This window comes from Talpa occidentalis, unplaced genomic scaffold, assembly GCF_014898055.3.
Source record: "Talpa occidentalis isolate TD23 unplaced genomic scaffold, MPIMG_talOcc4v2.1 talOcc4.7, whole genome shotgun sequence".
Taxonomy (NCBI): Eukaryota; Metazoa; Chordata; class Mammalia; order Eulipotyphla; family Talpidae; genus Talpa; species Talpa occidentalis.
The window spans coordinates 48485225-48502134 of NW_023605083.1; the positions used below are offsets into that span (position 1 = coordinate 48485225).

General features: G+C 42.2%; 1 protein-coding gene and 2 long non-coding RNA genes across 4 annotated transcripts in view; 1 reads left to right on the forward strand and 2 right to left on the reverse strand.

Moving 5' to 3' along the window:
* Positions 1 to 16910, reverse strand: part of LOC119232422 (uncharacterized) — a 102583-nt gene that overhangs the window by 64087 nt on the left and 21586 nt on the right. The gene's annotated exons all lie outside the window — the stretch shown is intronic.
* On the reverse strand, positions 1028 to 15550 carry LOC119232425 (uncharacterized). Its single transcript, XR_005122079.2, has 4 exons — positions 15431 to 15550; positions 13225 to 13299; positions 2129 to 2205; positions 1028 to 1343 (listed from the first exon to the last, which is right to left on the reverse strand). It is a non-coding gene; the product is annotated as an uncharacterized LOC119232425 (long non-coding RNA).
* LOC119232416 (spermatogenesis-associated protein 31D3-like) lies at positions 9396 to 16250 on the forward strand. The gene is made up of 4 exons (XM_037494433.2): positions 9396 to 9675; positions 10327 to 10366; positions 10929 to 10989; positions 11573 to 16250. The coding sequence occupies exons 1-4, from the start codon at positions 9478 to 9480 to the stop codon at positions 15753 to 15755; spliced, it is 4482 nt and encodes a 1493-aa protein (XP_037350330.1). The 5' UTR covers positions 9396 to 9477; the 3' UTR covers positions 15756 to 16250.

Consider the following 16910-nt stretch of genomic DNA (forward strand, 5'->3'; position numbering starts at 1 on the left):
ATTATTTTATGATTTCAGGTCTTAAGTGTGTTAGTCTTTAATGCATTTTAAAGTAGCTTTGGTGCATGGTATGCAGCAGTATTCTTGTTTTATTCTTTTGCATATAACTCTACAGACACTCTACATAATATACTGAAGAGACTTGCCTTACTCTAATTTATGCAGTTAGGTTTTTTTTTTTTTTGACATAAATTAGTTGTACCTATATTTGAAGGGGTTTCATAGGTGGGTGTGTCTGCTTTTATTCTAATGCCATGCTATTTTGAGTATAATATCTTTGGGGTATAAGCTGAAATTAGAGAGTATGATTTCTCCATTTTGGCTTTTTTTTTTCCCTTAGAAATATTTTCATTATTTGGTGTCTTTTGTAGTTACAAATCAATGTTGTAATTTTTTTTTTTCAGTGCAATATGGCAAGTTGATTAAGGAAAAGAGAAAAAGAAAGAATGATGCCTGCATAGAAACAGATGGCCATTTCTTTTGCATAAGCACAATAAGGACAAAATATAACTGTACATTTTTAAGATTAACTTCACTAGAATCTCAACAAGAAATCTCATATTGAGCTCTTACTTCTTTGCTTCTCAGGGTAGGAGAGCCTGCCATGGTGTCATCCCCAGATTTTTCCTGTAAATACCTGTATTTTTGAGTAAATTTCTTTCCTTGCAGTTCCAAAATGTATTTGGCTCTCCATGTCTCCAGAGAGAGTGACATTATTTAATCTTCCTGGTAGACATAGATGTCTGAAAGCAAGGTATTAGGCGTTCTTCAAAGGTTTTGAAGTCAGTGGATTTCTAAAAGCATTCTGGTTTTTAGTCAAAGATTTAGTCATTTTACTATAAAGGAAAAAGAAGAGTCTTACATGATTTATTCAAAAGAAGAGTCTTACACGATTTACTCATGTACTGCCATGAGTAAGTACAGTACTTTTTAAGTTTTTATATTTTGGGGTGATAAAGAGTAGAAAAGCAAATATCCCAGCTTTCTTTCTTTTTTTTTTTTTAGATTTATTTATTTATTTATACAAGCACTGGGTACAGTCAGAAGCATGGGAGGGTGAGAGAATTCACCAGAGCCAGAGTGGGGAGCAGAGCAGGCAGAAGGACCAAAGTACACTGCTGAGGGGAGCAGTGGGTGGCAGGAGGGGTGTGCGTGCCAGGTGGGACCCTCCTCTGGTGGCCGGGGAGCAGCCGGGGATCGAACCGGCTCCACAGAGGCTGCAGGCAGCTTTGCAAGCCAGCGCTCCACCGCTGCGCCACTGGAGAGGCCCTATCCCAGCTTTCTTATAAAAACAGGTAACTTGCCATTGATACAGAGCATAGCAATTTTCAAATAGAAGCTTTCTGGAAATAAAAGGCAAAACATTAAAAATCAGTATTAGCAAAAAATCACCATCGATTATTATTATTATTAGTTCTTCTCAGGATATTCAGTCCCATGTAGTATGTCTCCTATGTTAGTAATTTTTAGGAGTTCAGTTTTCCATTATGCTTTGCAGTTTTTCTCAGTTCCAAGACAAGATGACAAGCTTCTATTCCAGAATACTGTCAGTTCATTTTTCTATGAATTTTTCTGATTACGAATTTTAGTAAGTAATCTCTGTATGTAGAAAAGGCTTAAAAATAAACATTTTTAAAAACTGAGCATAAAGCAATAAAGAAGGATGCTTGCCCAATTTGTGGCACCTGTATTTTATAATCAGATCAATAATATTATACCAGAATATATTAGGTTTTAAGAAGTCTCATCTACCTTAAATCATTTAGATAAGTTTACATATATGCTGAAAAGTTATAACCATTTCTTTGCATGACAATGCTTACTATTTTAGAATTTGATTTCAGGGAAGTTTTGTTTCAGGCTTATCATATACTTTTCCTACATCAGCCATAGGTTCAGCCATGTGTCCAAGTAACCCCAATTCTGTTAATGAAGAATGATATTCGGAAGCCATGGTCAGTGTATTAGATGTGCTCCATAGTGTTAGGATGTTGCTGCTTCTAAGCCCGCTCAGTGGACTGGGTTAGGGATATATGTGTGTATATGACAGAAACACAACATATCCACGTGTCTACTTTATTTGTCTGCATGTCTATATATTTTGACAACTATGGGTTCGCACCAATACCTTCAGCTGCAATCTGCTATCACAGAGATCATTTTAGTTTCCTTCTTTTCACTTTCCATGTTTGTGACCTCTTTCTCCTATAAGTAGAAATCTGAGTATCATTATTCTTAATACATTTACTTGTTCATTTACTCCATCTGTATAAAAACGACATCTCATCACAACCGTTCCCTCTTTCCCCACTTGCACTTGGACTCAGTGGACCAAGCAGCTGTGTCATGTAGATACCCACACCCTGCACCAGGTAACCATTCTATGACAAACTCCTCTTCACCCTGGTTTGGCTCTGACACACTGTTCTAGGACCCTGCATCACCTCTCTAACTGCTCTTCTACATTTCTTTGAGATGTGGATGCTTCTTTTCCTTGGTTTACCTAGTGGTGATAACCCTGAATTATTCAGAAAGGGAAAAGAGAAATCTTCCTACCCTTCTCTCTTGAGGTATAATTGATATGCTGAAAGCAGAACATATTTATGTTATTTTTTGGAAAGTATGTGATTTTTTTTTAAGTTTTAATTACTATGCATACAAGAACTGGGGTACAGGCTGAAGGTGTGGGGGATGAGAGGATTCACCAGAGGCTGAGTGAGGAACAGAATAGGCAGACTGAATGAAATACACTGCTGAGGGGAGCAGCGGGCAAGACAGGAGAGGTCTGCCACACAAAGTGGGATTCCCGCTGGCCGGCCAGGATTGAACCCATGCTGCAGCAGCTGCGGAGAGCTTCACAGTACTGCACTCAACTGCATATGCCACAAGAGGAGGCCCATCAGCACATATTTAAGTGCACAACATAATGCCTTTGATAATAAAATCATCACAACCAAGATTAGTAGCATGTGCTTACAGCTCTCCCATTCACCATTTTTTTTTAAATTGAGCTTTGAGATAATATAGATGCACATGTAGTTCTAAAAAATATACTATATATACTTAATTTATAATATCTTACAAGGATATCAACAAGATATCAACATTGATATATTCAAGATACAGAATATTTTTATCACTACAAGTACCACTCATGTTTCCATAGTATAGACACACTCACTTTCCTATCCTTTAGGACACAGACCTTTTCCTCTCTAATCTGGTTTCCATTTTATAATTTTGCTATTTTAAATAATACTGCTTTTGAAATGCAATTTTGTTCCAAGAATTTATGCATTTTTAGTTTTTATTGTTTTAAGTATAAAAAGGGATATGTATTTAGAATAGAAAAAATGTCACAACAGGTTACCAAAGACATAGAAATACTAGTCCCTTTCTTCTGAAATCTCTCATGGCATTTTACCAGAGACACAAATAATGTTTCCTAGCATAGTATGCCTTTTTTCAGACCACTTTATCACTACAAGAAACTCTCAGCATTCATGGTTTCATAAGCTTTATGCTTAATCTGTTTGTGTACACATCTTTCACATTATCACTAACTAAAGGAGTAATTGACAAAATTAGAACCTGTATCGGGCCTCCCCTGGTGGTGCAGCGGTTCAGCACTGGGCTGTGAAGCTGCTCGCAGCCTCTGCAGCACCAGTTCGATCCCCAGCCACCGGCCGAGGGTCCCACATGGCGCATAGACCTCTCCTGTCTCACCTGCTGCACCCCTCAGCAGTGTATTTCGTCAGTCTGCCTGTTCTGCTCCCCTCTCTGGCTCTGTTGAATTCTCTCACCTTCCCGCACTTCTGACTGTACCCAGTGCTTGAATAAATAAATAAATAAATAAGTCTAAAAAAAAAAATAGAACCTGTATAATACAGAATATATAGACATTTATATTTCCTTTTAATGTCATAACAAAGACTGAAAGCACATCTGTCTTCAGATATAGTAGAATTATATATGGACCTGAGCTAAAAATAAGGCTTGACTTTAATTGAAGTGCTATTTTCAATTTTTTTTTAGTTATAACTGGCATATTAATTTTAGGTATACAGCATAAGGATTTAGTATTGGTATACTTTTAAAAATGCTCACCACTATAAATCTGGTTAACATCTGTGGGGTGGATGATTGTTAGGCTTTTCTGCCCTCCCCCCGTTAGGGTTGATGATGGATCACTGCAGTCCTGAATGCATGCCTGATGGTGGGCACCTGGAGTGGGGTGTGGGCATATGTAGGTGGGTACACCTAGGCTGAGACTGGGCCTGTAAGAGAGGAATAGAACCAGAAGGAGAAGCAAGCGAGAGACAGGAAGAGAAGCAGCAGAGAAGCAGAGGCCACCAGAGAATGCCAGAGAGGCCAGAAAGAGTAAAGATTGACCAGGGGCCAGGAGGCCTGCCAGCCTCCAGGTCCCCAGGACCTCCTGCCTGCCATGTACCTGATAATCCTGAATAAAGCCTGGAAAAACCACGGAGGGCTCCTGGACTCCTCCTTCATCCTTCTGCTCTGATCATAGGAGTCATCCTTTATGATACATAGTAACAAAACTTGTTTTTTTTCCCTTGTGATGAGAGCTTTGCAAATGTATTCTCTTGCCAAATTTCAAATATGCAATGCAGTATTAACTATTCTGTATATTAAACAGTATTAAACTCCATTCTGTATATTACAATCCCATGACTTATTTTTTTAAACTGAAATTTGTATTTTTTGGTCTTTGTTACCCGTTCTTCTCCATCCCTTCCTTGTGCCCACCAATCTCTATTTTCTGTGTTTATGAACCTGTTTTTTTTTTTCCTCATATATTCCACAGATAAGTGAGATCATAGAGTTTTTTCTTCTTCTGAGTTATGTTACTTAGTATAATGCCCCCAAGGACCAACTATGTTGTCACATATGGCAAGATTTTTTCTTACAATCACATTTCCTTTATACACTCATCCATTGATGTGTCGTGTTTCCATGTCTTGGCTATTGCAAATAATACTGCAATGATTATGAAGTTGCAGATATCTTTTCAAGCTGGTTTTTGTCTCCTTCCATTAAACATCTAGAAATCAAATTGCTGGAACATGTGGTTGCTTCTCTACATGCTTCAAATTATTTTATTCAAAATTGAGCATTTTTATCATTGGGATGTTATAATTCTGCCAATTAGATTCCTTCCAATCCCTAGGATTTGTTAGTAACTGTCCTGACTGTATTTTGTTACAGTGGGGACAGAAGACATCCTTGTCTTGTATCTGATCTTAGAGGAAAACTTTCATTTGAGAATGATGTTAGTTAGCTATGTTATTGGCCTGTATATTTATTATGTAAGGGCATGTTTTTTCTTTGCCCATTTTTGAAGAGTTTTTAATAAGAAGTGGATGTTGAATCTTGTTAAATGCTTTCTCTGCATCCTTAGAGGAAGATAAGATTTTTGATCAATTTGTGGTTGTTGATCTATCCTTGAATCCCCTGAACAAATCCTTTTGCATATTGTTAAATTTGGTTTGTGAAACAGAACTAGGCTTGTTGAGAATTATTGACATCTATGTCTATCAAGGATATTGGCATGTATCTTCTCTTTCTGATTTTGTTATCAGGGTAATGTTGGTCTTATAAAATTTTATTGAAAGCATTTCATTTTCTCCAATTTTTTGGGAACAGTTTGAAGAATAGTTATTATTTTGTCTTTGAAGGCTTGGTAGAACTCACTTGGGAAGCCATGTAGTTCTTGGCTTTTATTTTTTTTATTTTTATTTTTTTACAGATTTATTTATTTATGCATACAAGAACTGGGGTACAAGCTAGAGGTGTGGGGTAGGGGTGAGAGGATTCACCGGAGCCAAAGTGGGGAACAGTAACTGGCAGATAGACTGAAATACACTGCTGAGGGGAGCAGTAGGTGAGCCAGGAGAGGTCTTCTGCACCATGTGGGTTGCTCCGTGGCCGGGGAATGAACTTGTTCTGCAGTGGCTGCGGATACCTTCATAGGTTGTGTCTTAACCCGTTGTGCCACCAGGGAGGCCCTGGGCTTTTATTTTTGGGGAGGCTTTTGACTACTATTTCAATTTCCTTGCTTGTAATTGGCCTGCAAATGTTTTCTGTATCTTCCTGATTCAGTTTCAGAAGTTGGTTCTTTAAGATCTTGTCCAATTCTTCTAGGTTATTCAATTTATTGGTGTAAAGATCTTCATAGTACTCTCATATGATCCTCTATTTCTGAGATGTGTGTTGTAGGTTCTCTTCCATTTCTGATTCTATTTGCCAGAGATTTCTCCCTTTTTTATTCATTAATCTAGGTGGCGGTTTGTCTATTTTATCATTTTAAAGAGGCAGCTTTGGCTTCATTGATATTTTGAGCTCTCTTCTTGATGTCTATTTCATTTATTTCAACTCTATTTTTATTACTTCCTTTCTTCGGCTGACTTTTGGTTTCATTTGTTCCCTGAGTTCATTAGGATGTAACTTTAGATTATTTATTTGACTTCTGGCTTGATTCTGCGGGAGACCTGTATGGCTGTGTATGCGCAGTGTAATACAGCTATTGGTGCAGCCCACTGTTACTGGTAGGTTGTTTTCATTTTCATTCATCTCTAGGTATTTTTTAAATTCTCCTTGTTTTTGTATTTCCTTGTTAGCCCATGATTAACAGCAGTATGCTGTTCAGTCTTCATATATGAGATTTTGTTCCTGCTTTCTTTGTGGCTTATTTCTGGTTTGATACTACTGTGATCAGACTTCAACTAGGACAATGGTATTCTCTGGTTTCCAGTATCCATTGCAGGGATGTTCCTCTGACCTGAGCTCCTCCTAATTATCTGAATGTTGCAACTTTAGTAGAGAACACAATTCTTTAGTAGTGACTACAATTCTCTGTTTTTCTTCACTGGATGCCATTTTGTGTACATGAGTATGAATCAACCTTGAGAAAATAGAACCAAGCTATGGGGAATCAGAAGCTGGATGTACTCCTACATTATGGGTTACTATAAGGCAAGTCATTAAAATTTTTTGCTTAAATTAGAATCCTGTTTTTCTGTCATCTACAAGAGGAAAGTCCTGTGTTATGAAGTGATTAATTTGCATTTTTATCCTTGAGTTCTCAACTGTTTTTTACAGTATTCTATTTTTTCTATTCTATTCTATTCTATTCTATTTTTTACAGTATTCTATTATTTACAGTAAAAGTTTAAACTTAAAATTTTCTTTAAGTTTAAGCATTATACATCACCATCATTCTTGCTGACTCAAGGTCTAATTTTGAGAGCACCGCAGGAGGGCAAGTCAATGCACCATGACCCTTGATACAAACTGTATTTAGATCCCAAAGACCTTATTTCATAGGGGGTCTAATATGGTTATACTACCAAAATCTCAGAAAGCAACAAGTTTAGACAAGATTTAAACAAAGTTACTCCTAAAATGAATAAGCAAGTAATTAAAACATACATCCACACCAAAACAGGTCCACAAATATCCATTAAAGGTTTTTTCTTAGTAATCCAAGAATAGAAACAATCCAACTGTTTGTCTGCTGATCAACGTGCAAACAAAATGTGGTATATCCATAAAATGGAATTTTATTTGCCATTAATAGAAATGAATTATTGGTATATGTTGCTACATGGACAAACCATGAAATCATAGTAAGAAACCACATACAAAAGACCACATATTGTAGTATTTGCCACATGGGAAATACTCAGACATATGTATATATACACACATATATAGCAGAAGGTAGATCAGCAGTCATCTAGGTGTGGAGAAATGAGAAGATTGGAGGATGAGGGTCAAGAAGAACAGTTTCTTTTCAGAAGGATGAAAAATTTCTGAAATTGATTGTAGTGATGGATGCAAAATTGTGAGCATACTGAGTCACTGAATTATAATTTTTCCCCACATTTTATATTTTAAAAGGACAGGTTTATTAGGAAAAGGAGAAAGACAAAGAAACACACCTGCATGTAAGGTATACAAAAGACATTTCAATGAAGTGGTATACAGTGATAAATAGTTTTTTTCACATTTGTCAAAACTGGGAAGTAACCGATGTTCAAGGTAACTGGATAGATCAACGGTGGTACATCTAGACAGTGCTAAAATGGTGAGTTATGCAGTCAGGAAAAGCCATGGAGAAAATTTAAATGCACATTATTAAGTCAAAGTAGTCATTCAAATGGACTATATGCCATATGATTCTAACTACATGATATTCTGGAAATGGCACAACTCTTAAGACAGTGGAAAGATGAGTGGCTGCCAAGGGAAAAGAGACAATTGGATGAAGGGGAGATGACAGAGAATGTTCAGGACAGTGGAACTACTATGCTACTGCAATACTTAATAGAGATGTAGGACACTAAGAGTAAACCCCAATGTAAAATATGGTCCACGAGTGATAGTAATGTGTCATTACAACAAATGTCTCATTCTGGTACTGGATTTTGAATGTAAAAGAGGATGTGTGTGGGTGTGTATGTGTGTGGCATCTACTAAAAGTTTTTGTGTAGTTAATCTATGCTAACTTTAGAAAAATAAGTGTTAAGAGGGCCCTCCCTGGTGGTGCAGGAGTTAAGTCTCAGTGCTATCAAGGTATTGCAGCCACTGAGGCCTGAGTTTCATGTCTGGCCTGGGAGCTAATCCACAAGGCACAACAGACCTCTCCTGTCTGGCCCACTGCTCCCCTCAGCAGTGTATTTCAGTCAGCCCACTGTTCTGCTCCCCACTTGGTATCTGGTGAAGCCTGCACCTCTGGCCTACACCCCATTTCTTGTAGGCATAAATAAATAAAAATAAATCTTTAAAAAAAATGTTATGGAGTTGTCCAAGAATATTTGAAGTTAATTATTCTCATTTTATTTTACACATCTTTTAGTGTTCTGAAGTTGAATCATGAATGGTGCACTTTCACTATATCAGCCCTGCTGATTAAAGATGGGTAAAACTAACAGAAACACAAACTAAAATTCACTATTTGGCATTCATAAAAAGTCAGTGTAAAAAGAACTGTAGGTCTTTATCTGAGTTTGAATAGGCAAAAACATCCTATGGGAAAGACAGATTTGAGGACACATAGGAGCTTAAGTGTCAATGTCTGCAAACACTCCTAGCAGTATAGCAGACTTTCAAGGCAATGAATTGGTGAGACTCAAACCAGGGTTTTCAAGGAGCTCAGTTTCTATCTGTGTTATGGATGCAAGAATCATATTTCCTCTAAGCAAATATATGATGGGAGGGTGGAATTAGAAAACTGGATGGTAGTTTACAGTAGAGAAACCTAGTGGGCTATGGAGAATAGAGGAACCTGCTGGACTGGTGCTGGGGTAGGAACACTCTGTGGAATCCCCTCCCCCGCTCCAAGGTTTCCTTTGTGACACTTCAGAGCTCTGTGATGTAGGAATGGAACTAAAGTCCAGTACAATCTTAACACTCGACTGAGGAGCAGTTGCCTCAGACAAGCATGTGATTCAGATCATGGAATTCAGAAAATGGGATGTTCTTTCATTTCTGAAGTGCCATACTGAGTCTTGGCTGAGCTTTCGCTCAACATCTTTGGATATTGACCCTGACATCATTTACCTATGTGGGTATTGTTTGGTCTTTCTGTTCCTGTGCTACCTGGTGGGGATTCCATCTCTATTCACTGGCTGGAAAACCACAGACAGCAGAAAGGTAAGGAATTCTGGGCATGTCCCCAATAGAGATTCTGTATTGCCATTTACATTTCTGTTCCCACATTTTAAAATAAGTTTGCTTGGTTCTGGGAGACACCTAAGTTGGGAACTGTGACCAGGAAACACCTTCATGCTCCCAGGGAATAGACTAGGTAGCACTAGGCTCACGAGATGCTCACAGACCACCAGGGTGTGGTGGAAGTAAACACTGTGCCCCTGCGTTCCTGATCAGGACAGTCAGTGTCTGAGATCTCTGTGGGACACACAGGCCCCAGCACTGGGTCATGAGTCACATTCCCTGGTAGGTGTCACTCCATCAAGTCTTCCTGAATGTTGAGCTGATCAGGAGCGCAGTCCCCTGAGGAGAGGCTGTAGCCTGGGATCTCGATCCAAGATACAGGCTCCCATCCCAACAGACTATAGGCTGTTGACTGAGAACAGCAATGTGCACCTCATAGACAAAATCCCCGCCTTTTTCCAGATGGAAAACTTGAAAACATTTTAGCACTTTTAAAAGGAATTTTTAAAAAGGAATACAAAGTTCAGTCAATGAAAACAGAGTCTTCTCATTCTAGATAATGCATGTCTGAGTTTTCTCCACAGAGGAGGAGTGAACTGAGAATCAATCATTCATTCTTTCTGTTTTCAGTGCAGCGCCAAGAGGAGGCGGAAAGGGGGGACACTGACAGGTAAGGGTCTGCCCGTTCCACCCGCGCTCTCCAAGGCCACCCTTCCCTCTCTTGCAGGAAGCCCCAAATCTGTGATTTCTGCGGATAGTAGTGTCTCTCAGAATCAGGCCCTCGAGGAGCGGCTGATGGGATGGGATATGTCAGGTACCCTGCTCTGCCGCCCCCAGGACAGGAAGCAGTGAGGGGCCGGGGTAATGGCCGTTGGCCTGACAGGCCCATGGGGTATACTGAGAGTCAGAGCTTCAGTGGCCTGACTTTCTAAAAGTTCTCTGACTTCATGGATGATCCATTCCGTTTTGAGGGAACCATCGACCTGCATTCCTTCCAGGGTGGTTTAGGGCATCACAGGAGATCATGTGCATCAAAGTCTTTTAGACGTGAAGCAACACACACACACACACACACACACACGACCCTGGTTAATATTATCACTGCCATCTGTCTTCCTCTAGTGATTGTTGAGCATTTCAGTGCCAGATAGCCCCAAGGTCGCTCCTAAGGGACTCCTGCATTAGACCTATGCTTCTATTTTCATCACAAATAACACATTCTTGTTTCCCAGGTTGGAGCTATTGCCAGAGTGACACAGAAGAGAAGAGGAAGCTGACTGCTATTGTAAAAAGGTGACTTGTCTTTGCCCTGACCTCGCTGTAGCATGACCTAGGCCACAGCAGGGATTTAGTGTTACCCGCTGTAGCCATGGGAGGGGGTAGCCGTGGGAATGGGGGTATTGTGAGGTCAGAGAGCGGGGCAATGTGAAGGAGAATATTTTAATTTTTTAAAGATTTATTTTTATCTATCTATCTATCTATCTATCTATCTATCTATCTATCTATCTATCTATCTATCTGTCTATTTATACAAGCACTGGGTACAGTCAGAAGTGCGGGAGGGTGAGAGAATTCACCAGAGCCAGAGCGGGGAGCAGAGTAGGCAGAAGGACCGAGGTACACTGCTGAGGGGAGCAGCGGGCAGCAGGAGAGGTCTGCGCGCGATGTGGGACCCTCCTCAGGTGGCTGGGGAGCAGACGGGGATCGAACCGGTGCTGCAGAGGCTGCGGGCAGCTTCGCAACCGGGCTCAACCGCTGCGCCACCAGGGAGGCCCAAGGAGAATATTTTAGGTGGTCCCATCCCTGCCAGGCCAATGGGTCATCCTTTCACGGTTCTGGCTCTGGCTGCAATTTGAACACCTCCTGTCTCCTGCAGTCCCCTGGGCCGGCAACATGATACGACCCGCTTTCGCCAACTATTGTGTCCAGACCCCTTCTGTGAAGTGTGTAATAGAACAACTACTGAGATCAACCAACTGCTGTTCCCAGAAGCCCTGGAAGATGCTCCCTCTGTCTCTCCTTTGGCCTCCACAGCTCCCATGACTGAATCCTCATTCACAATGTCCTCTGCCTTCCCAGCAGCTCCCCCTGGAGACCAAATACCAGTTCCTCTGCTTCTACCTTCCCCACCACCCCTCTCCACCCCTCTTCACTCACCTAATCCACTGACCTGTTCAGATGAGTTTCTTGCACCCTCACTGGGATACAATCTGTCACCAGAGCCTTTTCCTTCACTGGGTCCTGAATTCCCAGCAGACCATTCTTCACCATATGACCGTGCTTTTTCCCCAGTCCCCCAATATGACACCCAGAGAGTGGATGCTGTGCTCCCACCACACACCCCTTTGTCTCTAAATAACATCTTCTCAGAGGACCCCACCCTCTGTCAAGATATCAATGCCTTACCTAATTTGCCACAACCAATGAATCCTGATGATTCATCTGCTTGCCATCACCAAGCATATGCACAACCAACCCTCTCTGTTTCACCACCACGAGGCAGCACTTTAACTGTGACTCAATCTAAAGCTATTTCCATCCTATTCAAGTCTGTCCCAGAGAGCTCATCTTCACACAGCCCACCAGGGCTTTCTGTTTCAGCAGTGAGAGGCATTGAGCACTCAATCTTGTCAGTTAGAGAATACTCCTGGTGGCAGGCTAATGCCACAGACTGGTCACCCTCCACCTTGGCACCACGTGATTTCAATCAGGAGTTTCTTGCCCTTCACTCATCAGAGACCTCTTTTGGGGGAGACCCTGCTGCCAATCTTGTAGAACCTGGTAACCTCTCATTTCTCAGTCCTGATGTCTTGGAACTCCTAGAGAGGCAAGTGCAAAAGCGGAGTGATTTCCTGATGTGGAAGGAAAAGGAAAAGAAAACATATTCTTTACCAAAACCACTTAGACCCGGGTACCAACTAAATTCTTCCAGGAAAGTGTTAAGGTCCGTTGCTGATAAAGATGACTCAGCAGTCTCCCTTCCTTTTTGGAGCCCCAAAGGCAAACCACAGGAGCTGCAGATGCATGAACTGCCCCCACATCTTAAATCTTTGGGGGACCATTTACAGCAAAAACGCATCCAGCTCTTCTGGGGTCTCCCATCCCTTCACAGCGAGTCCTTGCGCTCTGCTATCTATGTCTCAAGGGACTCTCCCTCTATCTTTTTTTTCAATACAATCCCAAATGCCTCCATAGATCAGAAATCCCCAGAGCTTCCCCAGCCCCTCCCTCTGTCCTTGCCCAAATCACAGCCTCCATCATTGCCTCAAACTCAGTCACAATTCCCATCCATGCCAAAGGTTCAGCCACCAGCAGACCTGCCATGCCCAATGCCAGCTCAACCATCTGGTCCTTCACACCAAATTAGAATTTGTGGAGTGTTTTTCCACAGACCCCTGAATGTACCAGATTCTCTTGACTCTTCTGATATTGAACACCTAGAATGGCACCTGCTGCAGAAGCAACAAGAAAACCTCTGGGGTTTACCTGCTGTTGTCCGAAAATCTCACAAAGACTTTTGTTCCTCACCTCCCAGTTTTCCTCAACACCGGGCCACCCGTGTCCTTGAATCAATCTCAGTCCTTCCTGGAGAGTTTCCTTTTCCTGATGAAATTCAGGGTAAATTAGAACATCACCTTCGAAAGAGGCTTATACAACATCGGTGGGGCTTGCCCCAAAGGATTATTCATTCGATGTCATTACTGGTGCCTCCAGAAGGTCTGTCAGAGACACTTGAGTTAAAGAGCATTAGTGCACCTTCGGGAAGCACTGTGCTTCAGGGTCTGAGTAGCAAAGCTCTAAATGTTGGACAGAGCCAATCGGGAAGTGTCCATGAGAAGAAGAGCTCAATAACGTTTGAATTAGAGAAGGATGCAAGGAAGTATCGGGGACATATCCCAGAAAATGACTTAAAAGATGATCTCTTGAGCTCTTCATACAAGCATCTTGGGGATGACTTGGAAAACAATCTAAATGGTCAAGTGGCAAATTTGTCAGGGAAATATTCAAGGGCCTCAGAGGGGAGTCTACATGACAACGAACTGGAAAATGTCCTGAGAGTACATTTGAGCAAGAAATTTGAGGAAATTAATGAGGGTCGGCTCCCTAACACTGTGCGTAGTTCACTGCACATAGATGAGCATACTGTGCAGCATTCTGTGAAACCGCACAACCAAGTAGGGCAGGACGATTTGTCTTCATCGGTGCCTCAGGACTACTCCCTCAATACCTCCCAGCAGCTCTCCTTCATTCATTCCAGTGCACAGCAGTTACTAGAAACCCATATTAAGAAGTTTCGTCTTAGGATGCTATGGGGCCTCCCCTCCAAAGTCCTTGAATCCATAGAGATCTTTAAATGCAAAGGCAGTGCTTCCTTTTTGAACCATCCCTCCCCAAACAACATGACTACTCAGGAGGACTCCAAATATGGGAGATTCAAGTCCATTAGAAGAAAATCGAATGGGGAAGAGAATGTGGGGATAACAGGTGTAGGTCCTGTGCGAGCTCACCCTGTCCCTGCTACCTCACACCTGGGCAGGGACAGAGAAGGGAGCATGAGAGAACCAATCCCTGCCGTCACCCATGAGCCAGCAGAGGGTGTGCAGAGGATGAAGGGTGGCAGACCCAGTCTTCTGCCTGTCAAACACAGTCTCCCAGGCAAGTCAAGGCAGACTCAGTGTCTTCCAGGCATGAGGTGCCCCCCCATGCCGCCTGCAAGGCAGGCTGTGGCCACACACGGGCCAAAGGCTGGCAGAATGAGTTTCAGTAGTAGAGCAGAAATGCTGCAGGGCAAGGAGAGACACCGGAACTTAGAAATGCTTTCCAAAGCCAATATGTCCAGGGAGATATTCAGGGCTGAGGAACTTGATGCTCCTCGATCAAAATCTAGTGACATTTTGATAACTAGCAAGCCAGGGAGCCCTCCAACAGCACATGTGAATGGGAGTCACGTGGAAACGACTGTGACGACTGAAAGGCCCCCACCACAAATAGCAGATTCCCAGGAGTCTAAACTATCAGACCTGAAAAAGAAGTTTCTTGGTGAATTAAAGTTTTTACGGGGGAGCAGGGATCCCAGAGATGCCCCAGGCCAGTCCCATGACATACCCCTTTCTTTGGATAACTTAACCCTTAAGTCCTCCCTGACTCATGCCCAGGGCATGTCCAGTGGGGACGTGGTGGCTTCCCAGGTGCTGCAGGCTCACTTGGTGGACAATGGGATCAGCATGGGGCAGCAGCGGGTCTTTGAGCATGTTTTTAGGAGGTGCCAGTATAAGAATTTACCATCAGCTGCCAAGAGAGTGAATCTTCTGGGCCCCAACACAGAGGAGCTGGGTGGAGGGGACGCCAGGCTGGGGACATCCCAACCTAGAAGGCAGAGTGTCCCCTCTCGGAAAATGGCATTAGAGGAGGCACAGTGGAGTAAGACTTCCCAGATGCTCTCCCAAAAGGAACAACCACCTCCTGAAAACCTTTTTAAAAATAAAATGAAGCACTTTTTGCAATGGATTCGCCCTGTGATGACAGGCAAAAGGCAAAATTCCCAGAGGGGCAGCCCCATATCATCCTTGCCCTGCAGACATCTACTTAAAAGTAGAACTGTCTTCACTGGGATGACGGTAGCTCATAAATTCAGGAGTGACACTGGAATGTTTCAGGAGAAGCTGGGCTATCATGAGGCCCTTCATTCATCAGTGACATGTGGGAGAACTCATCAGAAAGCAAAAGTGCAGACCTGCACAGAGCCTATTCAGCGACATCCTCTTAACTGCAGGGGTCCCAGCTGTAAAGTGACACATGACAAGTCCTGCTCCCAAGCTGCTGTCATTGCTGGCCAGACTCGTCCTGCAAGTATTAGATCAGAGAGAAGGATGGTTGAGCACAGGAAGCTGTGGCATTTAGGGAACAGCTATTGTGTCAGAAGCATCCCCCAACCCCACATGGTATCTGTACACCATCTAAATCCCAACGGCACACCTCACGAGGGCCACGGTTCTCCAGCTTCTCTCACCACTGTTGAAGGCACTGTGTTCAGAGATCTGTCTCAACTACTTAAATAGAAAATGGTTCTCGGAATTTCCAGGGAGGGGAATTCTGTACCCCAAAATAATTCCTTCCTTGTTCACAAGATTGATAATTCCAATATTTCTGTAATAGCAAAGTCTTATGTTTCTGGGGCATGGGTTTTGGGTATATCAGGGCTGTGTTGAAAGGAAGGAGCTAGTTCAGTTCTTACAAATGGCCTCCTTTGGTTTCTCAATGATGACCACTCCCTTGGAACTCTTGCTGAGAAATAAAAATGATGTGTATTTGACCCCAAACTCTCTCTTCTTTGAAGTTGGAGGAGATAAGCTCTGTCTCCTGCCTCTACTTAGGTTTGATAAAATATTTAGTAGCCACATCTTCTCCTTCATTGTATGTTCACTAGTGTTTCCATACTCATTCATTGCATGGAAGGCATGTCTTCTAGATGCCAAGAGTCAAGGGCAAGTGTATTTTCAAATAAAATCACAGGAAAGAAGAAACAACTCTTCAATCATGTTTTACAGTGAGTGATCAGAGGTGCCCACAGGTGTTGGGTGAACCCTAAACGTGGGAGTGTTTAGAGGTGGGTGTTTGTACTGTGGATCCCGAGGACCTGGATCAGGAGGGCTTATGATGAGCTAGCTGGGGTAGGATCTAGAAATAGCACAGATGCTGTTTAAGTATCAGTCATTTGGCTCATGTTCGGCACAGTTATACTTGCCCCTAAGGCTTTCCTACGGAAAAGATTCCTTGAAGAAGTGGTTCTCTCCCCTTGGTATTTCTTCAAGCTGTCAGGAGTAATGACATTTTCTGCTGAGTGAAAGCATCATTAATTGTCAGTGTGATATTGACAATGCAGCCCCCTCTCTCCCAGGGTAAACTAAAACTGAAAGGTAAAAAAAAAAAAAAAAAAGATGCTTTAAATTAAGTGGAGAACAAGAAAAAGAGGGTAAAGCAGGGCTCTGCTGGTAAAACAGGTTTATGCCCCAAAATACCCCATCATCACCCTGTCATGATCCTGTCCTGCTCCCACTACTCAGTCTCATCCAGGCACCACCTCCCTGTGGTTGGGCCAAGTATTGTGCAGCATCCTGATGCCTTTTGGCCATAGAGTTCATGGATTCTTTCAGTACTAATGCAGTATCTGCAGGGATGTCTACAGGTATGGCATCCTCTTCTTTGTGAAGGCG

Bases quoted from the DNA above. Each gene is read 5' to 3' on its own strand.
- LOC119232416 (XM_037494433.2), top strand. From the start codon at position 9,478: ATGGAATTCAGAAAATGGGATGTTCTTTCATTTCTGAAGTGCCATACT. The intron at 9,676-10,326 runs GTAAGGAATTCT...TTCTGTTTTCAG, and splicing joins AAACCACAGACAGCAGAAAG to TGCAGCGCCAAGAGGAGGCG. The intron at 10,367-10,928 runs GTAAGGGTCTGC...CTTGTTTCCCAG, and splicing joins GAAAGGGGGGACACTGACAG to GTTGGAGCTATTGCCAGAGT.